Raw genomic sequence first — 19,678 nt, 5'->3', positions numbered from 1 at the left:
CGGCCCTCCATGCGCAAGCGCAATGTGCCTATTGGCGTTTACCGATCCTTTTTCCGGATTTTCAGCTCGGTCTTCCGGGGAAGAACTGCAGGAGGTTGGAGGTGAGGGGCGAAGAGTCAGCAGGGGGCGTGGCCTCGGTGGCGGGCGTGGGCGCGGCCTCAGATAAGCCAGGCGGGGCCTCGTCTGAGTGGGTGGGGCCCGGGGGCGGCGGTAGCGGAATAGAGCCTGGCGGGAGCGGGGCTGCTCCGAGGGGCGGGGCCGGCAGGCCCGGGCGGAGCGGGAAAGTAGCCGGGAGGGGTCGCGGGGCGCCGCGCTCAGCCTCCACCGCTGGGTGGGCAACAAGCGCGGGTCTGGCGGAGCGCGGCGGCTCTCGGAGATCGCGAGGCGACCGGGAGCGGCTGGGCCCCCGGCGGCGCGCCCCTCGGCTGGGCCGGGAGCCGCGCCAGTCGGTGCCCCCAGCCGAGCGCGGTCCGCCTCCCTCCCAGCGATCAGCCGTCCGGAGTGTGACCAGAGGGCATGCCGGATCCACCAGGGGCGCCGCCGCCTGCGCTCGCAGGCCGCGGGTGAAGAAGAAAGCACGGCCTCGCTCGGCCCGGAGCGAAGAGGTGACCCGGAGCGAAGAGGTGACCCGGAACGAAGAGGGGTCCCGGAGCGAAGAGGCGGTCGGAAGCGAAGAGGTGGCCCGGAGCGAGGAAATGGCGGCAGCCGGGCTCAGCGTGACCGTCACCCACAGTGAGCGCGGAGTGCGAAAGTCCGGCGGGGTCTCTGGGTTTGGCCACGTGCCCTCCCGAAGCGTGTGTCCTTGTGTTCGTCTGGCGTCCGGAAGCGTGGGATCTGGTTTGTGTCCGTGGGGCCGGCTTTTGTACGGATCTTTTGTTCAGCACACCTTTCCATGTGGCTGGTGTTTTGTCTCAGGCCATTTGTTAGATCCTCGATGTCCGTGCTTCACATCGTGGTCCTGGTTGTATGTGTTAGTGTGTGCCTGCGTAGTTATTGTGCGTCTTTGTGCCTGGCTCTTTTTAGCCATGTTGTGTATGACTGCTGTGTGTCTGGACACCTACGTGTGTGCGAGAGTCTGAACTCTTGTCTGCTTTTTGAGTGAGCCATGGGTTCAAGCGTACACTCTGGGCACCCTTTGGGTCTGCCTACTTTTGGAGTTGACACAGAACTAGACAAAGTTCTGTGTCGAGTTCTCCAGAGAGCTGAGTCCATGAGGTTTCCTCAGGACCAACTAGGGGAGACCCCAGGGCCTCGGAATCTGGTGACCAGGATTCTAGATAATTCAGGTTTAAGTGACCTTGGGATGTCTCCTTTCTAGGCAGCTGGTTTCTACTTCACATAGAAGCAGAGTTGGTAACACCTGTCCCACTCACTACATGTGGCTGTTGAGTAGGCTTAAGGCTTGGCATGATGCACCGGCACAGGCTACCTCCTTATTGTCCACATACCCAGAAAAGAATTAGCACCTCTGCTCCAAAAAGGAATTTCTGCTGTTTGAGTTTATTCATTCATTTGTCTATTTACTGGGCACCAACCATGTATGTGCCCAGGTGTCCCCAGTGGGAGAGACCTGGAGGAAAAACATTTCCTTGCCCATTACAGCAAAGGAGACAAAAATAGTTCCTTGCCCAGTACAACACAGAGTAGAGGACAGTCAGGCCACAGGATGCAGATGGCTTGTGAAGAAAAGCACGGACTTTGAAATCAGATAGATCTGAGGTCAAGTTCTAATTCTAGAGTTGGATCTCATTAGGCAGGTCTTAATTGGACTGAACTCATAGTTTGCTTATGTGTGAAATGGGGAATAATAGGTAGTACCTACTTCATGGGGTTGTTCTGAGAAATAAGATCATGCATGAAATGAGCCTAGTCAGCCCCTTATGCATGTTAAGTGCTTAAAATGTTAGCTGATATCACTGATATTGTTAGTTACTATAATAAAGGAAACAAAAATCCTTGAGCAGGCCTTGAAGGCTGGGTAAATAAAGTGTCAGCCTATATTGGTTTGTGTGAAAGAGTTTTCTTCAACACTTTTCTCTCTCACCAGGCAATGAGAAGCACGATCTTCAAGTTATCCCGCAAGAGGGCTGTAGTGAACCAATTGTCCAAGACCTGGCCCAGGTTGTTGAAGAGGCCACAGGGGTCCCGCTGCCTTTTCAGAAACTCATATTTAAGGGTAGGTATTTCTCTTCCAGCTTTGAGCCCTCATTGCTAAAAGGCCTATTTAAAACTGCTTAACTTTAACTAATAGTAACTCTCAGTTTTCAAACTAGGACAATTCTTATTTGCTTGTTAATTCATTCATCACTTCAACAAATATGTATTGAGGACCTACTATGCACTGGACACTTGTAAACATTTGAACAGGTATTAGAGTTGAAGTCACATGAGGGTGGCAGAAATATTACCATTTTTGATGAAACACATGGGCAGTCTTCCCTGGCCAAGTTAGATCCTCTTCCCATTGTGTGTTCAGATGGCACTCCCTACCACTTTTGCATAACTTGTATTGAAATTCCTATTAAATAATTGTCTTCATAGTCACCGAACATCTGATTTCTCTAATACAATAACAAACTCCACGAGGGCAGAGATATTGCTATGTGTCCAATGCTCGGCATAGTGCTGGCACAGAGAAGGTATTGAACAAACTTACCAGGGCCTGGATGTGGCAGGCCCAGTGGATGATGCTGATTTCTGCCAGGACACACCCACTCCCATCCCCATTCTCTGGTCTTCCCATTCCCATGGGAACCCATTATTTTGGTATCTGATGAGGCTAAATTTATCCCGTTTGGTGCCAGTCGTAAAAAATTTAGTGATGGGAAGCATTCATATTTGTACTTCATAGTACAGCTCCTTGTCTTTTCTTTTTAAAAACATTTCGTTTTAGAATTATAAAGGCAATAGAAATCCATGTTTCAAAATAGAGGAAAGCACAAAAAAGAAAATGTCCTCCTGGATAAAACCCCTCATAACAATTCAGTATATTTCTGTCCAGCCTCTTTTTGTTTGTTTGTCCTGGTATCCCAAAGTGTGGGTTCTCATTTGTGGCTGTTTTTTTTAGTTGACAAAACTAGGATCACTTCTAGTGATCTTCTTATAACACTGGGTCATCAACATGTATTATGGCATTGAAGTTTCCTGAAAAAATGAGCTTTGATGCCTACAAAGTCTTCTGTTGTACTGATGTATAGTTAATGCGTCCCCTATTACTGAATTTTTGGCTCTTTCCAGTTTCTCACTATTATGAATAATAGTTATTGTATAACAGTTTTTGTGCAGGCACATGTCCAGTTATGTGTTAGGGTAAATATCTAAAGTGAAGTTACTGGGTCAAGAAACCTTCTAAAAAGCGTATACCAATTCATCCTCTTCTCATTAGCGAGCACACTACTTCCTATACCCTTGCTGAAATCTATTTTCACTGTTGTGCAATTGTTGCAACTTGACATCACTTTCTTCTTTGTTCAGGAAAATCTCTGAAGGAAATGGAGACGCCATTGTCAGCACTTGGAATACAAAATGGTTGCCGGGTCATGTTAATTGGGAAAAAGGTAAATTGCTTTTTCCACCAGAATACCTCAGAATCAAATGACGAAGGTCTTTTATGCATGTTTCTGTTTAGAAGGCCAAATTCGGGACCCAGGGTTGGCACTGGTGAAGTAGCGCTCTCTAAACAAATGTAGTCTCTTTTTGTTCCATGGAGTTACCAGTTCTCATACCCTCCAGCTCCTGTTGGTTAGGGCTTTCACTCTGGGAATTAGGAGTGGTTATGCTGCCTCAGTAATGTGGCTTTTGTGTTGGTGGTGGAATCAGTCTGGTTAAAATAGTGCCTGAGGCAGTCCCTACTCACTTGGAGGGGAATTTGCAAGAGAGCGTTTTGTTAAAATAAACCTGTAGATTTTAAAAATAAGTACTCTGCAAACTTCAGGAGCCTCTCTTCCTTTAACCATTGTTTTTACTAAAATCTCACACAAGGATAAACCCTCTTTGGCTGGAAAGAAAGGTTCAGACTAAAGAGGTGACGGAGAAAAAGAGCCAGTTGGTGAGAAAAGTAGGCCCTGGGGTGATGAGAGAGGGCCATGGCCAGCCCTGCATTGTGACACAGTGGAATTGTTGGTCCTGTGAAGTTCCCTTACTTCGAGGGAGGTGGCTGATTCAGAGTGGAGAGAGGGCAGAGATTAGCAAAGTGTGGAGGCAAGGAAAGTCTAGTCCAGACTTGGAACTGCCAGGAGACTGGCACTCAGTATTTGGCCACAAAGAAGAATGTGAACAATTTGGGGTAGTGTAAAAGCAGGAAGCTGCTGGCTACCAATTAAGGTGAGAGAAGGGGAAATAATCTAGATTTCTTGCTCAAGGGTCAGGGAGAATGGTGATGGGCAATGAGCAGAACCCAAGGGTTGAGTTCGAAGAAGCTTTAGGACCCTCAGTTGGAGCTGTCCTGGAGTATGTGGAGCCAAGTCCAATTCAAGTCTCTTCTACCTATTTTGGGCTGTGTAACTTTAAGTTACTTTACAGTAACCTCAATTTCATCATCTGAAACAGTACCTCCTTCATTGGATTGTGGTAAGGCTTAAACAATAATACAGGTAAAGTGCTTAGGGTGATACCTGGCATAGAGGGGATGCTCAGTAAAAGTATTCATCATCATCATCATATTGAATGAGAGAGCTCAGGAATTCCATTTAAAGAAAGGGTAGAATTCCACCTGTCTCACCGTTCTGGACTCCTCACAGGCATTCACTGTAATTTGTTAACACTCCAGGCTTCAGTCCAGAATCTGTTGGTAATCAGCTCCAGGCTGAGGTTGAATCTGGCACATGGATCGGCTTTGTTCTCTGAACCCAAGCCGTCAGGGCTCTCTTGCCAGAATGTGTACCTGATACCGTCTCTCTATCTAGTCTAGAGTCTTTGTAGATAGAAAACCTTCATGTATAACCCTCCAGCTTGCCTTCTAAGAAGCAACAGAGTCAAGATGATGTTTTCTAGGTCAGTGGTTTAACCCACTTGTGGTCAGATTTTTTTTTCCTGACAGAAAAAAAAGTTACTGACTTCATTTTATTCTTAAACATTTTAGAACAGTCCAGAGGAAGACGCCGAACTAAAGAAGTTGAAAGATTTGGAGAAGTCTGTGGAGAAGATAGCTGACCAACTGGAAGAGTTGAGAAAAGAGCTTACTGGAATCCAGCAGGTAACTCTCTCCGTGGACTTTGTCTTTCTGCCTTCTATGGAGATACAAATGTGTGGTTACGAGGGCGGACTTTGTTGTCAGACTCCCTGGGTTCAGACCCTGGCTCTACCCTTTCTGTTACTGTGGGCAAGTTTGCCTTTGTCTCAGGTTCCTCATCTGTAAAAAGGGAGTAATGATGGTACCTCCCTCTTAGGGCTGTTGTGGGGATTAAATTACATAATTTGAGCCTGACATATACTAAGTGCTTTGTAAGTGTTATCATCACTGTTATTTCCAAACCCCAGCCAGCATCCATTTGTGCTCCTAGGAGAACACCTGCTGTGCTAGGATCATGTATTGTCTAAAATAGAATAAGTAGCTTCTCTCAGTCTAGTCAGTTATAATGTATTTGGCAAGGCAAAGAACATTGTGTTGATGCATAGAAGGTCCAAGTTGAGCATGATCTTGGGGTGGGCGTGGGGGTCATCCTATTCAATTCCTTATAGTATTAGAGGTGGAGTACTGAAACCAAATAAGGATGAGGAACAGCCGCAAACCACATACTTATTTTTGATCCCTTCATTTTATAACATTTATGGATGTATGTTTGTGTTTTAATTATAAAAGTAATACATGCTGGGCTTCCCTGGTGGCGCAGTGGTTGAGAATCTGCCTGCCAATGCAGGGGACACGGGTTTGAGCCCTGGTCTGGGAAGATCCCACATGCCGCAGAGCAACTAGGCCCGTGAGCCACAATTACTGAGCCTGCGCGTCTGGAGCCTGTGCTCCGCAACAAGAGAGGCCGCGATAGTGAGAGGCCCACGCACCGCGATGAAGAGTGGCCCCCGCTTGCCGCAACTAGAGAAAGCCCTCACACAGAAACGAAGACCCAACACAGCCGTAAATAATAAATTAAAAAAAAAAAAAAAGTAATACATGCTGATTGTACATAGCTTTTAAGAAAACATATGGGCACTAATATGAAAAATAATAATTACCTGTAAGACCCCCAACTCAAAGATAATCATTACTAAAAACTGGAATCTATTTTTTCATCTTAAAAAAAATTGGTATAATGTTAGGTACACTTTGTAAATTGTTCCTTCATTGGTTTAAAAAATTGAACATTTTCCCATGTCATTAAAAATGATCATACGTAACCAAATCACTTTGCTGTATACCTGAAACTAACACAGTACTGTAAATCAACTATACCTAAATAAAGAAAAAAAGTTTTGACTGAAAAAAAAATGGTCATACTTTTCAAAATTTGCATAGTATTTCATCATATGAATGGATCATGGTTTACCTAACCAATTCTCTATTATTCATCACCTAATGTTATTTTACCATTATGCATAATGCTTCCTCTTTTTTTTTAACATCTTTATTGGAGTATAATTGCTTTACAGTGGTGTGTTAGTTTCTGCTTTATAACAAAGTGAATCAGCTATACATACACATATATCCCCATATCTCCTCCCTCCTTTGTCTCCCTCCCACCCTCCCTACCCTACCCCTCTAGGTGGTCACAAAGCACTGAGCTGATCTCCCTGTGCTTTGCGGCTGCTTCCCACTAGCTATCTATTTTACATTTGGTAGTATACATAAGTCCATGCCACTCTCCCACTTCGTCCCAGCTTACCCTTCCCCCTCCCTATGACCTCAAGTCCATTCTCTACATCTGCATCTTTATTCCTGTCCTGCCCCTAGGTTCTTCACAACCATCTTCTTTTTTTTTTTTTTTTAGATTCCATATATATATGTGTTAGCATATGGTATTTGTTTTTCTCTTTCTTTTTTTTTTTTTTTTTAATTTTTATTTATTTATTTATTTATTTATGGCTGTGTTGGGTCTTCGTTTCTGTGCGAGGGCTTTCTCTAGTTGCGGCAAGCGGGGGCCGCTCTTCATCGCGGTGCGCGGGCCTCTCACTATCGCGGCCTCTCTTGTTGCGGAGCACAGGCTCCAAACGCGCAGGCTCAGTAATTGTGGCTCACGGGCCTAGCTGCTCCGCGGCATGTGGGATCTTCCCAGACCAGGGCTTGAACCTGTGTCCCCTGCATTGGCAGGCAGATTCTCAACCACTGCGCCACCAGGGAAGCCCCTGTTTTTCTCTTTCTGACTTACTTCACTCTGTATGACAGACTCTAGGTCCATCCACCTCACTACAAATAACTCAATTTCGTTACTTTTTATGGCTGAGTAATATTCCATTGTATATATGTGCCATCTCTTCTTTATCCATTCATCTGTCGATGGACACTTAGGTTGCTTCCATGTCCTGGCTATTGTAAATAGAGCTGCAGTAAACATTGTGGTACATGACTCTTTTTGAATTATGGTTTTCTCGGGGTATATGCTCAGTAGTAGGATTGCTGGCTCGTATGGTAGTTCTATTTTTAGTTTTTTAAGGAACCTCCATACTATTCTCCTTAGTGGCTGTATCAATTTACCTTCCCACCAACAGTGCAAGAGGGTTCCCTTTTCTCCACACCCTCTCCAGCATTTATTGTTTGTAGATTTTTTGATGATGGCCATTCTGACTGGTGTGAGGTGATACCTCATTGTAGTTTTGATTTGCATTTCTCGAATGATTAGTGATGTTGAGCATCCTTTCATGTGTTTGCTGGTAATCTGTATATCTTCTTTGGAGAAATATCTATTTAGGTCTTCTGCCCATTTTTGGATTGGGTTGTTTGTTTTTTTGATATTGAGCTGCATGAGCTGCTTGTAAATTTTGGAGATGAATCCTTTGTCAGTTGCTTCATTTGCAAATATTTTCTCCCATTCTGAGGGTTGTCTTTTCGTCTTGTTTATGGTTTCCTTTGCTGTGCAAAAGCTTTTAAGTTTCATTAGGTCCCATTTGTTTATTTTTGTTTTTATTTCCATTTCTCTAGGAGGTGGGTCAAAAATGATCTTGCTGTGATTTATGTCATAGAGTGTTCTGCCTATGTTTTCCTCTAAGGGTTTGATAGTGTCTGGCCTTACATTTAGGTCTTTAATCCATTTTGAGTTTATTTTTGTGTATGGTGTTAGGGAGTGTTCTAATTTCATTCTTTTACATGTAGCTGTCCAGTTTTCCCAGCACCACTTATTGAAGAGACTGTCTTTTCTCCATTGTATATTCTTGCCTCCTTTATCAAAGATAAGGTAACCATATGTGCATGGGTTTATCTCTGGGCTTTCTATCCTGTTCCATTGACCTGTATTTCTGTGTTTGTGCCAGTACCATACTGTCTTGATTACTGTAGTTTTGTAGTATAGTCTGAAGTCCGGGAGCCTGATTCCTCCAGCTCCGTTTTTCTTTCTCAAGATTGCTTTGGCTATTCGGGGTCTTTTGTGTTTCCATACAAATCGTGAAATTTTTTGTTCTAGTTCTGTGAAAAATGCCATTGGTAGTTTGATAGGGATTGCACTGAATCTGTAGATTGCTTTGGATAGTATAGTCATTTTCACAATGTTGATTCTTCCAATCCAAGAACATGGTATATCTCTCCATATGTTTGTATCATCTCTAATTTATTTCATCAGTGTCTTATAGTTTTCTGCATACAGGTCTTTTGTCTCCTTAGGTAGGTTTATTCTTAGGTATTTTATTCTTTTTGTTGCAATGTTTCCTTAATTTCTCTTTCAGATTTTTCATCATTAGTGTATAGGAATGCAAGAGATTTCTGTGCATTAACTTTGTATCCTGCTACTTTACCAAATTCGTTGATTAGCTCTGGTAGCATCTTTAGGATTCTCTATGTACGGTATCATGTCATCTGCAAACAGTGACAGCTTTACTTATTCTTTTCTGATTTGTATTCCTTTTATTTCTTTTTCTTCTCTGATTGCTGTGGCTAAAACTTCCAAAACTATGTTGGATAATAGTGGTGAGAGTGGACACCTCGTCTTGTTCCTGATCTTAGAGGAAATGGTTTCAGTTTTTCACCATTGAGAATGATGTTGGTTGTGGATTTGTCATATATGGCCTTTATTATGTTGAGGTAGGTTCCCTCTATGCCCACTTTCTGGAGAGTTTTTATCGTAAATTGGTGTTGACTTTTGTCAAAAGCTTTTTCTGCATCTATTGAGATGATCATATGGTTTTTATCCTTCAACTTGTTAATATGGTGCATCACATTGATTGATTTCCGTATATTGAAGAATCCTTGCATCCCTGGGATAAACCCCACTTGATCATGGTGTATGATCCTTTTAATGTGCTGTTGGATACTGTTTGCTAGTATTTTGTTGAGGATTTTTGCATCCATGTTCATCAGTGATATTGGCCTGTAGTTTTCTTTTTTTGTGTGACATCTTTGTCTGGTTTTGGTATCACGGTGATGATGGCCTTATAGAATGGGTTTGAGAGTGTTCCTCCCTCTGCTATATTTTGGAAGAGTTTGAGAAGGATAGGTGTTAGCTCTTCTGTAAATGTTTGATAGAATTCGCCTGTGAAGCCATCTGGTCCTGGGCTTTTGTTTGTTGGAAGATTTTTAATCACAGTCTCAATTTCAGTGCTTGTGAATGGTCAGTTATATTTTCTATTTCTTCCTGGATCAGTCTCAGAAGGCTGTGCTTTTCTAAGAATTTGTCCATTTCTTCCAGGTTGTCCATTTTATTGGCATAGAGTTGCTTGTAGTAATCTCTGATGATCCTCTGTATTTCTGCAGTGTCAGTTGTTACTTCTCCGTTTTCATTTCTAATTCTACTGATTTGAGTCTTCTCCCTTTTGTTCTTGTTGAGTCCGGCTAATGGTTTATCAATTTTGTTTATCTTCTCAAAGAACCAGCTTTTAGTTTTATTGATCTTTGCTATTGTTTCCTTCATTTCTTTTTCATTTATTTCTGATCTGATCTTTATGATTTCTTTCCTTCTGCTAACTTTGGGAGTTTTATTGTTCTTCTTTCTCTAATTGCTTTAGGTGTAAGGTTAGGTTGTTTATTTGAGATGTTTCTTGTTTCTTGAGGTAGGATTGTATTCCTGTAAACTTCCCTCTTAGAACTGCTTTTGCTGCATTCCATAGGTTTTGGGTCATCGTGTTTTCATTGTTATTTGTTTTTAGGTATTTTTTGATTTCCTCTTTGATTTCTTCAGTGATCTCTTGGTTATTAAGTAGTGTATTGTTTAGCCTCCATGTGTTTGTATTTTTTACAGATTTTTTTCCTGTAATTGATATCTAGTCACATAGCGTTGTGGTTGGAAAAGACACTTGATACGATTTCAATTTTCTTAAATTTACCAAGGCTTGATTTGTGACCCAAGGTGTGATCTATCCTGGAGAATGTTCCGTGCGCACTTGAGAAGAAAGTGTATTCTGTTGTTTTTGGTTGGAAATTCCTAAAAATATCAATTAAGTCCATCTTGTTTAATGTATCATTTAAAGCTTGTGTTTCCTTATTGGTTTTCTGTTTGGATGATCTGTCCATTTGTGTAAGTGTGGTGTTAAAGTCCCCTACTATGATTGTGTTACTGTCGATTTCCCCTTTTATGACTGTTAGCATTTGCCTTATGTATTGAGGTGCTCCTATGTTGGGTGCATAAATATTTACAATTGTTATATCTTCTTCTTGGATCGATCTCTTGATCATTATGTAGTGTCCTTCCTTGTCTCTTGTAACATTCTTTATTTTAAAGTCTGTTTTATCTGATATGAGAATTGCTACTCCAGCTTTCTTTTGATTTCCATTTTCATGCAATATCTTTTTCCATCCCCTCACTTTCAGTCTGTGTGTGTCCCTAGGTCTGAAGTGGTCTCTTGTAAACAGCATATATACGGGTCTTGTTTTTGTATCCATTCAGCCAGTCTATGTCTTTTGGTTGGAGCATTTAATCCATTTACATTTAAGGTAATTATCGATATGTATGTTCCTATGACCATTTTCTTAATTGTTTTGGGTTTTTTATTGTAGGTGTTTTCCTTCTCTTGTGTTTTCTGCCTAGAGAAGTTCCTTTAGCATTTGTTGTAAACCTGGTTTGGTGGTGCTGAATTCTCTTAGCTTTTGCTTGTCTTTAAAGGTTTTAATTTCTCCGTCGAATCTGAATGAGATCCTTGCTGGGTAGAGTAATCTTGGTTGTAGGTTTTTCCCTTTCATCACTTTAAATATGTCCTGCCACTCCCTTCTGACTTGCAGAGTTTCTGCTGAAAGATCAGCTGTTAACCTTATGGAGATTCCCTTGTATGTTATTTGTTGTTTTTCCCTGCTTTTACTATTTTTTCTTTGTGTTTAATTTTTGATAGTTTGATTAATGTGTGTCTTAGCATGTTTCTCCTTGTTTTTATCCTGTATGGGACTCTCTGCGCTTCCTGGACTTGACTATTTCCTTTCCCATATTAGGGAAGTTTTCAACTGTAATCTCTTCAAATATTTTTTCAGTCCCTTTCTTTTTCTCTTCTTCATCTGGGACCCCTATAATTCGAATGTTGGTGCATTTAATATTGTCCCAGAGGTCTCTAAGACTGTCCTCAATTCTTTCATTCTTTTTTCTTTATTCTGCTCTGAGGTAGTTATTTCCACTATTTTATCTTCCAGGTCACTTATCCGTTCTTCTGCCTCAGTTATTCTGCTATTGATTCCTTCTAGAGAATTTTAAATTTCATTTATTGTGTTGTTCATCATTGTTTGTTTGCTGTTTAGTTCTTCTAGGTCCTTGTTAAACATTTCTTGTATTTTCTCCATTCTATTTCCAAGATTTTGGATCATCTTTACTATCATTTCTCTGAATTCTTTTTCAGGTAGACTGCCTATTTCCTCTTCATTTGTTTGGTCTGATGGGTTTTTACCTTGCTCCTTCGTCTGCTGTGTGTTTCTTGTGTTCTCATTTTGCTTGACTTACTGTGTTTGGGGTCTCCTTTTCGCAGGCTGCAGGTTCATAGTTCCCGCTGTTTTTGGTGTCTGCCCCCAGTGGCTATGGTTGGTTCAGTGGGTTGTGTAGGCTTCCTGGTAGAGGGGACTAGTGCCTGTGTTCTGGTGGATGAGGCTGGATCTTGTCTTTCTGGTGGGCAAGACCGTGTCCAGTGGTCTGTTTTGGGGTGTCTGTGACCTTTTTATGATTTTAGGCAGCCTCTCTGCTAATGGGTGGGGTTGTATTCCTGTCTTGCTAGTTGTTTGGCATAGGGTGTTCAGCACTGTAGCTTGCTGGTCGTTGAGTGAAGTTGGGTCTTAGCGTTGAGATGGAGATCTCTGGGAGAGCTTTTGCCATTTGATATTACATGGAGCCGGGAGGTCTCTGGTACACCAATGTCCTGAACTTGGCTCTCCCACCTCAGAGGCACAGGCCTGACACCCGGCCAGAGTACCAAGACCCTGTCAGTCACACGGCTCAGAATAAAGGGGAGAAAAAAAGAAAGAAAGAGAGAAAGAAAAGAAAATAAAGTTATTAAAATAGAAAATAATTATTAAAAATTAAAATTAAAAAGTAGTAAAAAAAAAAAAAAAAGAGAGAGAAGAATGAAAGAAGGAAAGAAAGAAGGGAGCAACCAAACCAAAAAACAAATCCACCAGTGATAACAAGCGCTAAAAACTATACTAAAAAAAAAAAAAAAAACGGACAGACAGAACCCTAGGACAAATGGTAAAAGCAAAGCTATATAGACAAAATCACACAAAGAAGCATACACATACAAACTCACAAAAAGAGAAAAAGGGAAAATATATATGTATCTATATATTAAAACAAAAAAAGGAGGAAGAGAGCAACCAAATCAATAAACAAATCTACCAATGATAATAAACTCTAAATACTAAACTAAGATAAACATAAAACCAGGAACAAATTAGATGCAGAAAGCAAACCCCAAGTCTACAGTTGCTCCCAAAGTGCATCACCTCAGTTTTGGGATGATTCGTTGTCTATTCAGGTATTCCACAGATGCAGGGTACATCAAGTTGATTGTGGAGATTTAATCCGCTGTTCCTGAGGCTGCTGGGAGAAATTTCCTGTTCTCTTCTTTGTTTGCTCAGCCCCTGGGGTTCAGCTTTGGATTTGGCCCCGCCTCTGCTTGTAGGTCGCCTGAGGGCATCTGTTCTTCGCTCAGACAGGGCGGGGTTAAAGGAGCAGCTGCTTCTGCTTCGGGGGCTCTGGCTCAGTCAGGCCGGGGGGAGGGAGGGGTACGGATGCGGGGCGAGCCTGCGGGCGGCAGAGGCCGGCGTGACGTTGCAAACAGCCTGAGGCATGCTGTGAGTTCTCCCAGGGAAGTTGTCCCTGGATCATGGGGACCCTGGCAGTGGTGGGCTGCACAGGCTCCCGGGAGGGGAGGTGTGGAGAGTGCCCTGTGCTTGCACACAGGCTTCTTGGTGGCGGCAGCAGCAGCCTTAGCGTCTCATGCCCATCTCTGGTGTCCACTCTGAGAGCCGCGTCTCATGCCCATCTCTGGTGTCCACTCTGAGAGCCGCAGCTCACGCCCATCTCTGGAGCTTGTTTAGGTGGTGCTCTGAATCGCCTCTCCTCGCGCCCCCTGAAACAATGGTCTCTTGCCTCTTAGGCATGTCCAGACTTTTTCCCGGACTCCCTCCCGGCAGCTGTGGCGCACTAGCCCCCTTCAGGCTTTGTTCACACAGCCAACCCCAGTCCTCTCCCTGGGATCTGACCTCCGAAGCCCGAGCCTCAGCTCCCAGCCCCCACCCGTCCCGGCGGCTGAGCAGACAAGGCTCTCGGGCTGGTGAGTGCTGGTTGGCACTGATCCTCTGTGTGGGAATCCCTCCGCTTTGCCCTCCGCACCCCTGTGGCTGCGCTCTCCTCCGTGGCTCCGAAGCTTCCCCCCTCCGCCACCCGCAGTCTCCACCCGTGAAGGGGCTCCTAGTGTGTGGAAACCTTTCCTCCTTCACAGCTCCCTCCCACTGGTGCAGGTCCCGTCCCTATTCTTTTGTCTCTGTTTTTTCTTTTTTCTTTTGTCCTACCCAGGTATGTGGGGAGTTTCTTGCCTTTTGGGAAGTCTGAGGTCTTCTGCCAGCGTTCAGTAGGTGTTCTGTAGGAGCTGTTCCACATGTAGATGTATTTCTGATGTATTTGTGGTCTCCACGTCTTACTCCTCCGCCATCTTGAAGCCATAATGCTTCTTTGAATGTCCTCGGACATAAATCTTTTTTGACCGTTTCCGATTTTTTTGGTAGAATAAATTCTTTGAGTTGGAATTGCCAGCTAATATATACTACATGTTGTCAAATCTGCATCTGTAGCCTTTGGCTTTGATCCTCAGAGATCCCTGCTGTCCACCTGTTGTCACCAGCTAACTGGTCATTAGGCCAAGCATTGTGAATAAACAGAGAGACAATTTAATAAAAATAATGTAAGTGCTGCCATTTGTTAGCATACATACATCTGTGTCAGGAATTCTATTAAAGGTCTACATATATTTCTCTTTATCCTCATGGTAACCCTCTGGGGTGTGGGTATCATGATCTCCATTTTAAAAATGAGAACACCGAGGCACAGATAGGTTAAGGAACTTGCTCAAGGTCACAAGCCAGTACAGTGCAGTCAGAATTGAAGCCCAGGCCTATCAGACTCTAAACCCTGTGCTCTTAATGTCTGCTTCTCGTGTGCGGGTAGACAGTGGTGACTGGGGGCTTCGCCAGAGCCAGGCCTCCGCAGGCATTTGTGACCCCAGTGGACCATGTAAGATAGACCACGTAATGGCCTGCAGCCTACTACAGCGCTTGGGGTAGCCCAGGGCCGGCTTTTCTGTTTTTCCCAAGAGGTGAAGTTGCGGGCCTGAGGTCTGGCCCAGCCTGTTGGGGAATGTGGACTCACGGTGTGGCTGCTTCATCAGTGCCTTGGCTTGGAGTTTTCCATCAGCCTCAAGGAACCCTTGCAATAATGCATCATTCCTCCACAGGGTTTTCTGGCCAAGGATTTGCAAGCTGAAGCTCTCTGCAAGCTCGATAGGAGAGTAAAAGCCACAATCGAGCAGTTTATGAAGATCTTGGAAGAGATTGACACACTAGTAAGTAAATATTCAGCTGAGAAGAACTAGTTTCCTTTGACTATTTTTCAGTCAGTTTCACTCTTTCAGTATCGCACTCACTGCCTGAGGGTATTGAGCACCTATCGTGTACCAGACACTGCTAGGTCTTTGGTGAATACACAGAAAGGTAAGTTGGTGTCTGATTTCTCCTGTCCCACCAACATAGGGCTTTTGTCATATTATTTATGTATGTATGTATTTATTTATTTATTTTGGCCATGGCATGCCGGATCTTAGTTCCCCGATCAGGGATTGAACCCATGCCCCCTGCATTGGGAGCGCAGAGTCTTAACCACTGGACTGCCAGGGAAGTCCCTGTCATTTTTATTTATGTATGCCAGTAGCATCTAATCCTCAGGAAGCTGGGACCCAAATGGTCCATGATCTCATGGTTAGAGAAACACAGGGCTTAACTTTCCTAACACACATGTGTCTGACATTTCACTGAGCTCATTACCTGTACAGAATTCAGTCAGACCCAGCTCCTGTGAGGCTGTTGGGAATCATCGATGCCACGCTCCCTCTTAGAGATGACACAATAATGATATCTCTAGCCTAAACTACTCTGCTTGGGATTCTTGGGGGGAGGTGGTAAAGAAGAAGCAGAAAAGCACTGTGCTTCTCCTGCCACACTGAGCTTATGGTCCAGCCAGGACACAGTATCCATGCACAAGAAACAGTGAATGGACAAAGTCCATGTTATAGATCTATGGCCCCGGCACCAAGAACAAAGGGAGCTTCTATAGGGGTGAGAGCCATGGGGAGGGCCATGTAGGGTACAGATCCAGGGAAGTGATTCCTGAAAATGCATGTCATTCACATTAGTGACCTGTGGCCTGTTCGGTATACTGTAGGTATTTCTGACGTGTTCTTATGTCATTTTCACTGAGGATTATTTATACGTCAACTTATTCTTCCGTAGGTTCTGCCAGAAAATTTCAAAGACAGTCGAATGAAAAGGAAGGGTTTGGTGAAAAAGATTCAGGTGAGTTGTGTGGTAGGGCATCACAAAGTGTAATGTGTTGGTGCATGTATCTGTTCAAAGTAGGGTAGAGTACAAGTGTGGTGTGGCCTCTCTTTGGTTCTTATATCTCAGCATGAACCCAGAACCTAAGAGAAGAGCTCCTTTCATGTCCCTGTAATTAAATTCGGATTTAAACTAATTGGGAGGGAAGATGGCCGGAGAGCAGATAGGACTGACATGTTATACTGATCCGATGGACAGGACCCCCTGAAATCGTGCCCTTGCAGTGGCCTGGCTTCCTGTCCTCAGCACCCTTTGGGGGTTGTTGGCATAGAGCACTGTCAGAAGCCCTGGTCCTGTGCTTCCTCTACCTCCCCCTCCTTCCTCTGGAGCCCAGGCCATCTCCATCCCTGCACACCTGTTTCAGCCTGAGTCAGTCGCCCAGGGGTTCCCCAGAGTTGCTGGACAAAGAGCCTCTTGCGGGTGGGGCTGGCAGGAGTGCCTTGCCCCGAGTGGGCCCTTACTGCTCTGCATTTACCTTGTAGGCGTTCCTAGCTGCGTGTGATACAGTGGAGCAGAGCATCTGCCAGGAGACGGAGCGACTGCAGTCCACAAACTTGGCCCTGACTGACTGAGGTGAGGCAGAGAAGGCTGTGCTGCCTTGAAGAACAGCTCCACCAGCTCTGCACTCTCCGGAACAGAAGTTATGTGCTTTCCCCGGGGCTGCTGGGGACAACTGGCTGATTGCCAGGTTTCCTTCTCTTATACCTGCTCTCAGTGAACGAGTATTGTCTGTGCAATCTTAGCGCTCCTGTCGGTTTCTCGTTCCGTCTGTGTATATCTGTGCTGTCCAGCAGCCCACCTTGTCTGGAGAGGGCCTCCTCTGCCCAAGTCTTCCCAGCTTTTTTGACCTTTGGATGCTTTCTTTGGGCTGGTGAGAGCTCTCATTTGTCCTGGGGTAGTTCTGGGTTTATCAGCTATCCTGTCTTCAGATACATGAGGCCTTTTTGCCCTTATGATCCCATAGTCCCATCTGTGTAAACCAGAATCACCAGGAGGCTACATCTGGTCAGGAATGTTAGTAATGGCTCAGAACAGGTGTTTGGCACACAGGTAGTCCAAGTATCTCTCATTATGACCTAATTCTGGAACAGCTGGCTGGGTTGTGGGTTCATAGACCCTGTCTTCAACCCCCAGTGACCCTGACCAGTCACAGGCCGTGAGGTCTCAGGGGGCCATTCCTGGAGTGGGGCCTGTGGTTGATCCTTGGACTTCCTTGTCCCCAGGCAAATCTCTAGGAAGTTACAACCCAGAGTTGACTAAGTCTCTGCTCGAAACCGGGTCACAACCATGGCTTAGGAGGGGCAGAGAGGAGAGGCAGAGTGAGTAATAAAGCAGGCAGGTAGTGAGGGCCACCATAAACTTCTCAGGAGTTCCTTCAAAGACATTTCTGTTAACCGTACCCTTCTGAGATCTACATGTCCTTCGAGTTCCTTCGAGGCTGTTTTTGTCTGTTTTGTGGCCTTTTTCCCCTTCATTGTTATTTAAAAAATAAAACAGTTTATATATACGTCAGCAAGCAGAAGAGTGTTTAGACTTTTTTTTCCTTTTGGTAGATGAAGTATGGGAAGCAAAAGCCTTCTGAGGTTCTAGTCTAGTTATGTTATAAAGTTGAGAGTGGCCCTGGGTGCTGGAACGCTTAAACAGGTCAGCTGCCGTCACCCCATTTTTTTCACACAGTGCCCAGGAGACAGGCTTCCAACAGGCCACTCTGAGGCCAACCTTCTTTGGCAGAGAGGGAGTCTGTGAAGTCCCAGGCATTTAGGGCTGCGTGGGTGGGACTAGGACAAGGTGGTGGTTAGGGGTGGACAAGTGGACGAGGCTCGGGGCCCGGCCCGCCCACCCCCAGCTTTCATCAGAGCAGTCCAGGATTTCTCTGTTTCTACGTAGTAGCTGTGTGGCCTTGGGCCACAGCGCGTTCCTATGTGCCAGATACCACTCTAAGTTCTTGAGGTGTATTGGTCATTTAATCCTCACACAATCTAGGAGGTAGACAGGTACTATCCCTGTTTTATAGATGAGCTCAGGTAATTTGCTCAAGATCACAGAGTAAGTGACAAAGCCAGGACACAAACTGGGCAGCTTGAGTCCGAGCCCAAGTCCTTAACCTCTACCGGTTTGCCTCCCAACTGACATGGGGTTGCTCACACCCTCTCATTTTCTCTTTTCCTTCTATTTATCTCCCATGTTGGCCTCTGCACTTCCCCTCTGGCCCTCTGCAGTTCATTCTCCACAGAGCAGCTGAGTGATCATGAAGTACACATCTTACCATGTAGGTCCCCTGCTTAAAAACCTCAGTGGCCCCCATTTCTCTTGGGATAAAGGCCAAGGTCCTTACCCTGCGCCCTTCTCATCTCGGGCCACTCTCCTGTTTGTTCTCTGCTGTCAGCCACTCTGGTCTAGTTCAGGCCCTCAGGTGCTCTGTGCCCTCTCCCGACCTTGGGTCTTTGCACACGCTATTCCTCTGCTTGGACAGTTCCACGCCATCCTTCCCTTACCCCTACCCCTGTCCTAGGTGACTCCTGTTCATCCTTCAGAACGTAAATGTCTCTTCATGGAGAAACCTCACCTACTACCATCTGAGAACATCAAGCCCCCAGGTGATATCCTGTCACAGTTTGTCATGACTTTTTATGATAAACAGCATTTATCATGGTCTATGATGATTTATTTGTGGGATTATTTGATTAATATTTGCCTTTATGCTAGACTGTGAGTTCCTTGGGTTAAGGAGCTTCTTTGTCTTGTTAACAGTGTATTTCAAGCACATTGTCTGGTTTATATTAGATGCTCAATAAATATTTGGAGAATGAATGAATGTTGACCGCACACATTAATAGTGAAATTTCCACTGCTGCACTCACCCACTGAAGCTCCGTCAGCACTGGGATTTACAGCATCCGCTAGCCATTGTCTTATTTAAGGGTGGGCTGCCCAGCAGATGTGCAGGGTAGTAACACAGCCCACTCACATAGATCTGCACATTTACAGGGCATCTCTGCCTATGAACAGGGAAGGAGTACGCCTCAGTTGCCCACTTCCCCGTAACATGATCAGTCCTGCTGCAGGGGAACAAATGGGGCTCTGTGATCCCACAAACATCCTTCAGCCTCACAGAGCAGGAAGAATTCTCCCACACATTTTCTGTTCAGTCAGTTATTTCTGCTTATCCTTCAAGGCACAGCTTAAAGTTTATCCCCTCTGAGAAGCCCTTCTTCATCTGGTAGTCAGGACTCTTAGTTGAAAACACCACAAACCTATTCCAGAGAGATTGTTGAAACAGAAAATTTGTTGGTAGGATGTTACCTCATATAACTTTGGGAAGTTCAAGGGCAGTTGGGCTTCAGGAACACAAATGCTGCCTGAAATTTCTCTCTGTATCTCATTGCATGTCACTACCAGAGAGGAACTGCCTCTGTTTCTTTCTTTCTTTCTTTTTTTTTTAACATCTTTATTGGAGTATAATTGCTTTACAATGGTGTGTGTTTCCTTATTTCTGATTTGAAAAATCTGGAGAATAATCTTCTG

The 19,678-nt window shown here is 44.5% G+C and overlaps 1 protein-coding gene across 1 annotated transcript; it reads left to right on the top strand.

The window, feature by feature from the left end:
• Positions 1-9: 9 nt before the first annotated feature.
• On the top strand, positions 10-18,964 carry BAG1 (BAG cochaperone 1). The gene is made up of 8 exons (XM_061199217.1): positions 10-24; positions 66-732; positions 2,048-2,176; positions 3,475-3,557; positions 5,081-5,194; positions 14,998-15,105; positions 16,049-16,111; positions 16,636-18,964. The coding sequence occupies exons 1-8, from the start codon at positions 10-12 to the stop codon at positions 16,723-16,725; spliced, it is 1,269 nt and encodes a 422-aa protein (XP_061055200.1). The 3' UTR covers positions 16,726-18,964.
• The last annotated feature ends 714 nt before the right edge of the window (positions 18,965-19,678 follow it).

The sequence above is a fragment of the Eubalaena glacialis genome, chromosome 9 (genome assembly GCF_028564815.1).
Source record: "Eubalaena glacialis isolate mEubGla1 chromosome 9, mEubGla1.1.hap2.+ XY, whole genome shotgun sequence".
In the NCBI taxonomy this organism is placed as follows: domain Eukaryota; kingdom Metazoa; phylum Chordata; class Mammalia; order Artiodactyla; family Balaenidae; genus Eubalaena; species Eubalaena glacialis.
Note: the sequence above shows the minus strand (reverse complement) of the source record. Positions and strands in the feature narration are given on the sequence as shown.